This window comes from Pongo abelii, chromosome 6 (assembly GCF_028885655.2).
Source record: "Pongo abelii isolate AG06213 chromosome 6, NHGRI_mPonAbe1-v2.0_pri, whole genome shotgun sequence".
NCBI lineage: Eukaryota > Metazoa > Chordata > Mammalia > Primates > Hominidae > Pongo > Pongo abelii.
This window is the reverse complement of record NC_071991.2, coordinates 9838560-9844786: the sequence shown is the minus strand read 5'-3', so window position 1 is coordinate 9844786 and position 6227 is coordinate 9838560. Positions and strand designations below refer to the sequence as shown.

At 51.5% G+C, this 6227-nt stretch overlaps 1 protein-coding gene across 2 annotated transcripts; it reads right to left on the bottom strand.

Annotated features, from left to right (window-relative positions):
* Positions 1-222: 222 nt before the first annotated feature.
* Positions 223-3440, bottom strand: COPS6 (COP9 signalosome subunit 6). Of its 2 annotated transcripts, none has more exons than XM_009242602.4 (10): positions 3103-3440; positions 2755-2877; positions 2424-2555; positions 1681-1769; positions 1517-1579; positions 1224-1271; positions 1021-1135; positions 843-935; positions 653-753; positions 223-514 (listed from the first exon to the last, which is right to left on the bottom strand). In XM_009242602.4, exons 1-10 carry the CDS (start codon positions 3179-3181, stop codon positions 374-376), a joined length of 984 nt encoding a protein of 327 aa, XP_009240877.2. In that variant the 5' UTR covers positions 3182-3440; the 3' UTR covers positions 223-373. The 2 variants fall into 2 exon arrangements, with proteins under 2 accessions (XP_009240877.2, NP_001124758.1); NM_001131286.1 differs by having other exon boundaries at positions 256-514; positions 2755-2880; positions 3103-3194.
* Between the last annotated feature and the right edge of the window lie 2787 nt (positions 3441-6227).

Genomic DNA, 6227 nt, shown 5'->3' with positions numbered 1-6227 from the left:
AAGGTTGGGCTGTGTAAGATGATGTAGAGGGTGACATTAAAGTGTAGAACAGAGACCACTTAGGTGGAAGCAGGCAGCCTTGGATTTTAGCTAAAGACTATAGTCCATGTGACTGACATGGGGTCACTTCAAATGGTAGCGCCTCCCTCACTGAAGAGCATCAGAAGGGCTTGTGAGCAAGGCCAGAATGAGCCTCGATGAACATCCAAGTTGACAAACCAGTGTGGTGCCTAACAGGATAGAGCCACCAGCAGGGGTGCTTGGGGGCTGCTCCCCTTTTATTAATGACAGCGGTTTCTCTCAAGGAAGTGTAGCACCCTCCCTTTTGGGACAGTTGCCTGACCCCTGTCCATCAGCCCTTGAAGTACCCTCATCAGAAGAAGAGCCCGCGCATTCGCCTGCCGATGCCTTGTCGGTCATAGAGGACGTTGAACTTGTTCACAAACTGGTTCATGGTGTTGCACGTTTTGGTGATGGTGCCGAGGTAGGCCATGAGCCCCACGTCGTTGCATTGCTGAGAGGGAACAGAAAGGACCAGTTCCTTGGGATCCCTCGTGGCATGCCCGGGGAACAACAGGGAACAACAGTCCCCGGTCCTGCACGTGAAAGTGACAGCATAAGCCCCACCTCCCCATCCGGGTTTTAAACTCACATCATAAAAATCTGTCTTGAACTTGTCTGTGCTGAGCACCGGGAGACAGTGACACAGAGCATAGGCCTCCCGCAGGATCTCATGATTAAAGGGGACCTCTCCTAAAGGCATAAAAAGAGACTGCATTAGTTTGGATGCTGTCACTTCCCCAGGAGGGAGAGGAAGAATGCCAGGGAAGCCCCTGTCCTACCCGCTTCAGAGGCCTTGACGTACTCCAAGATGAGCTTGACGCGGCTGTGCAGCATCTTGATGGCGCTGTGCTGTGCTATCAGGTGTTCAGCCACTGCAAGGGGATGAGGATAGGAGGAGGTTGAGACGGGATGTGGCCACACCTTCCAATCCCACTTCCAAGGAATCCCCTCCATTACCAGTGGAGTTCTCTCCACTGCCTGTTGCTGTCATTCGGGCTACGTGGTCTACACCAATGCGTTCCGCTTCCTCTGTGGCCAGAGTGTAGGTCAGCTCAGCAAACAGCATTGTGGCCTACAGGGCAAGGTAACCCACAAAGGGAGAATCAAAAGCAGGAAAGAGGCCAAGAGCAGGATCTGAGGGTTGAAGGGTAGGGTATTACCTCTCCATTGATTATATCGATGACAGACTCAAAAACACTGACAGGAAGCTGTGAAGGAGATGGAGAAACCTGAACACTATATGCCAACATTTGGGCTAGCTGCTTTTACACATTTCCTCTCATCTTCCCAAGAAACCAATGAAGTAGGGATTACCTCTTTTCAGTTTGGAGACTAAATGACTAAGCCAGAGTCACAGCTGTTAAGTGGCATCTGGCATTCCCCAATAGAGGAGTGTCACACAGTAAAAGGTATAGCAACAATCATGACAGAGTAGGCATGGAGTATTACTCACATCTGTGTGCTTGGTCATAGGGTTCAACTTCAGAAAGAGGGGGCTCTCGATGATCTCACACACCTGGAAGAGAGGGACAATGCACAGGAAGTCAGTGCCCCCCACCTTTCTCCTTCTCATTCTCCATTCTCTGCCCCAGCATGCACAGGTGTGAGCATGCATACCTGCTTATGGACGTGGATGTCCGAGGGGTCAGGTGGCCCCCCTGTGGTATACCAACCCAGAAACTCCAGCTCCTTGAACACCTGTTTAACTGGAGGGGAAGGGGCCAGAACATATAGTAATTCTTTTTTTTTTTTTTTTTCTGAGACAGAATCTCGCTCTGTTGCCCAGGCTGGAGTGCAGTGGCACGATCTCAGCTCACCACAACCTCCGCCTCCCAGGTTCAAGCAATTCTTCTGCCTCAGCATCCCGTGTAGCTGGGACTACAGGCACGCATCACCATGCCAGACTAATTTTTGTATTTTTAGTAGAGATGGGGTTTCACTATGTTTGCCAGGCTGGTCTCGAACTCCTGACCTCATGATCTGCCCGCCTCCGCCTCCCAAAGTGCTGGGATTATAGGCGAGTCACTGCGCCTGGCCTGACATAGTAATTCTTTAAACCATCCTTCCTCAATGTGAAGCTCCCGGTGTATTTTCACCAGCTTCTCTCCTCCCTCCTCAAATCCTGGCTCAATTTAGAATAACTACTCCCTTCTATCCTGTCTTCTCTCATCCTTTACTTTGTTTTTGAGAAAGAACTCTGAACGTGTTCTTTTTCTGAGATCTCTCCAGCTACTCTCTTCACTTTTTCTCCTCTGTTCTTGGTCTCCTCTCCTGTTTCTTTCCAACCCTCTCCATCTTCCCCACCCTGTACATTTTTTTTTAACTCCCACTCCTCTTCCCCACATCTATTCCACTCTCACACTGCTCCTCCTTGGTGTAATAATATTCCTTGTCAATGATAATCTTCTCTTCCACGGTGTGGGACAGCAGCTCAAAGGAGTTCATCACCTCGATATTTCGGCCCTCCTGCTTGCCAATCAGAGCCCCAATCACTAGGAAAGAGAATGACATGGAAAAGGTGAGGGTAAAGAAACTTCTATGACCTGAGGGTCTGAGATCAGTGGGAACCATGTATTGGGGAAACGATGATTTGGGGGAGGGGGAATTGGCTCCAGTAAAGGAAGGGGAAAAGACCACTGTCTGGGGTAGGTGAGCAAGGAGAGGAGACTGGAGTCTATGCCCAACACTCACCCTGCACAGGCCGCCCCTCCTGGGAGCGCATGCGGATCCAGTGGTCTGAGATGTTGAGAATGACAAGGGGATGGAGAGCGACGGAAACACTCCCAGTCACTCCGGAGGCCATCACGCTGGGGACTACTAAGCGCGGAGGGAAAGGGGAGAGGGTGAGAGTCCGGGCCCCACGTTCTTCCCTGGAGATGGCAGTGGGGGACGGCGGAGCCCGGGCCACACTTTCCTCCCGTAACTTATCCCAGGGAAAGATGTTGCTGCTCCGCCCTCCTCCCTTCTCCCGGGAGCACAGGGAGGCCTCAACGCACCCCTGAAGGAGGTCTCCGGAAGCCCCCCCGCACGGCCCGTTACCTGCTGCATCCACCTCCATCCCGCTGCTTCCTCCGGTCCCGTTCGTAGCTGCAGCCGCCGCCGCCGCCGCCGCCGCCATTTTCCCCGCGCCCGCCAGCCTTGGCCCCGCCCCCTTCCTTCCCGGCTTCCGTAAGGCGAGCGGCGCATGTTCGGTGTCCCCGCGGCGCGCGGCGGGCCTGGCGTCCGGGGAGCAGGCAGTTCCCGGGTCGCGGCGGGCGGCACTCGGTGCGGGGACGCCCGACGTCCTCTGGGCCTCGGTGCCTAGCGGGTTTTTTCCCAGACCCTGTCCCCGCTTGTCGCCTGTGGGTGACCTCTGACAAATTAACGACTTGATCGTCCTCGTCTGTGAAATTGGGATAAGAACGCCTAGTTCTTAAGGCTGTTGCAGAAGGAATGACATGTCGTGTTATTTCCCTCACAATAAAATCCAAACAACTAACCACAGCCTGCAAGGCCCTGCCTGATCCGGCCCCGGCCTGGCCTCTTCTAGCCCTTGATCTTCAGGCTTCAGCTGCAGTGGCCCTCATGTCTGGTGGTGGTTTGTTTTGTTTTGTTTGAGACAGGGTCTCGCTCTGTCGCCCAGGCTGGAGTGCAGTGGCCTGATATCAGCTCACTGCACCCTCAAACTCCCGGGCTCAAGTGATCCTCCCACTTCAGCCTCCCGAGTAGCTGGGACTACAGGCGCACCCCACCGCACCCAACTAATTTTATTATTATTATTTTTATTTTGATAGAGACGGAGGTCTCACTAGGTTGTCCAGGCTGGTCTCCAACTCCCGGGCAGAAGAGATCCTCCATCCTCGGCCTCCCAAAGCACTGGGATTACAGGCATGAGCCACCGCACCCAGCTCTCCGTGTCTGTTTTTCACATGCTTTACTCTCCCATTCAAAAGCCGGTGGTTCCTTCTCTTGTTCATCATGGTATCCGCTGTGACCAACACGGTGCCTGACACATTGGTGCCTAGATAGTTTTTGAGTGAATGAAGGAATAATTTGGGGTGGAATCTGGTGTTGAGTTGCTCCATCTTGTGAAAGTTGCAGATACCAGGACAAAATCACATTGTCAGGTCCAAACAAATTGGAGCCATGAGAACACCAAAGAGAAGGTCTCATGCTTGCATGTCTGAGATAGGGACTGTCTCAAGGACTTTCGAAAATAACCCCATAAGGCCAGGCATGGTCGTTCACACCTGTAATCCCAGCATTTTGGGAGACCGAGGCCAGACAATCACTTGAGGTCAGCAGTTTGAGACCAGCCTAGCCAACATGGTGAAACCCCATCTCTACTAAAAATACAAAAATTAGCCAGGCATGGTGGCAGGCGCCTGTAATCCCAGCTACTCGGGAGGCTGAGGCAGGAGAATTACTTGAACCCGGGAGGCGGAGGCTGCAGTGAGCTGAGATCACGCCACTGCACTCCAGCCTGGGCAAGACAGAGTGAGACTCCGTCTCAAAAAAAAAAAAAAAAAGAAAGAAAGAAAATAACTCCACAAGGCCAGGCATAGTGACTCACACCTGTAATCCCAGCACTTTGGGAGGCCAAGGTGGGAGGATCACTTGAACCCAGGAGTTTGAGACCAGCCTTGGCAACATGGTGAGACCTTGTTTCTACAAAACATGAAAACAAAATTCGCTGGGTATGGTAGAGGCATGCCGAGGAAATTTATGCTTGGGAACGGAGTCAAAACTCCCTTCCTTTTTGTTCCCAGATAGCTGTAATTCCACAACCCTGTGTTATAGCCTCATACATAAGCCAGGTTCCTACAATGGCAAAAGGCATATACCTTCCCAGATGGTCTTCCTCACAAATTGCTTGCCAGGAAATTCCTCATTAGCCTCTAAATCTTTCAGCATAAACATTCCCCCTACAAACCAGCCCTAATCCGAGTTCTGTGAAATCTCATACTGACAATGTTGATTACAAGCTTATTTTCCCAATTATAGAACAAGGAAGAGACCAGGAATCATCCCTCCACCTATCCTGAGACAGATGCATAACTGACTTTTTCCTCCACTCCCTCTTTTCACATGTTTATTGTATCTTACATAAAACGTAGATTTACCGGACGCTAATGAGAACCTCACAAAAAAGTAACCATTTGCAGCAGGGTACAGTGGCTCATGCCTGTAATCCCAGCACTTTGGGAAGCGAGTGGATCACTTGAGGCCAGGAGTTCAAGACCATCCTGGCCAACATGGCAAAACCCCATCTCTACTAAAAATACAAAAATTAGCCGGGTGTGGTGGTGCCCACATGTAATCTCAGCTACTTGGGAGGCTGAGGCAGGAAAATCACTTGAGCCTAGGAGGCGGAGATTGCAGTGAGCCGAGATGGACCCACTGGACTCCAGCCTGGGCAACAGAGTGAGACTCTATTTCAAAAAATAAAATAAAATATCCATTTGCTGGACTGGGCGCAGTGGCTCACGCCTGTAATCCCAGCACTTTGGGAGGCTGAGGTGGGCAGATCACAAGGTCAGGAGATTGAGACTATCCTGGCTAACACTATGAAACCCTGTCTCTACTAAAATTACAAAATATTAGCTGGGCGTGGTGGCACGCACCTGTAGTACCAGCTACTTGGGGGGCTGAGGCACAAGAATCACTTGAACCTGGGAGGTGGAGGTTGCAGTAAGCCGAGATCGCGCCACTGCACTCCAGCCTGGTGACAGAGCGAGACCCTGTCTCAAGAAAAACAAAACAAAACAAAACAAAAAACATTTGCCTCACTGCCTCTCCTTCTTCCTTATTTTCCTCTTGCATGCTTTTTTCCCTTAAATACTGAGTTCCTGGCCAGGCACAGTGGCTCATGCCTGTAATCTCAGCACTTTGGGAGGCCGAGGTGGGTGAATCACCTGAAGTCAGGAGTTCAAGACCAGCCTGGTCTTGACCAGTAGAGATGGTGAAACCCTGTCTCTACTAAAAATACAAAAATTACCCAGGCGTGGTGGTGCATGCCTGTAATCCCAGCTACTCGAGAGGCTGAGGGAGGAGAATCACTTGAACCCGGGAGGTGGAGGTTGCAGTGAGCCGAGATCACGCCACCACACTCCAACCTGGGTGACAGAGCAAGACTCTGTCTCATAAAAAACCCCAAAATTCACATCTGGCAAGCCTAGGCTGCT

What these genes read in the sequence shown, in the direction of transcription:
- COPS6 (NM_001131286.1), bottom strand. Translation starts at nt 3,181, where the DNA reads ATGGCGGCGGCGGCGGCGGCGGCGGCTGCAGCTACGAACGGGACCGGA. An exon ending in TTACACCAAGGAGGAGCAGT is followed by an intron (nt 1,770 to 2,423) that starts GTGAGAGTGGAA and finishes CTTCCCCTCCAG; the next exon opens with TTAAACAGGTGTTCAAGGAG. An exon ending in TCAAGACAGATTTTTATGAT is followed by an intron (nt 515 to 652) that starts GTGAGTTTAAAA and finishes GTTCCCTCTCAG; the next exon opens with CAATGCAACGACGTGGGGCT.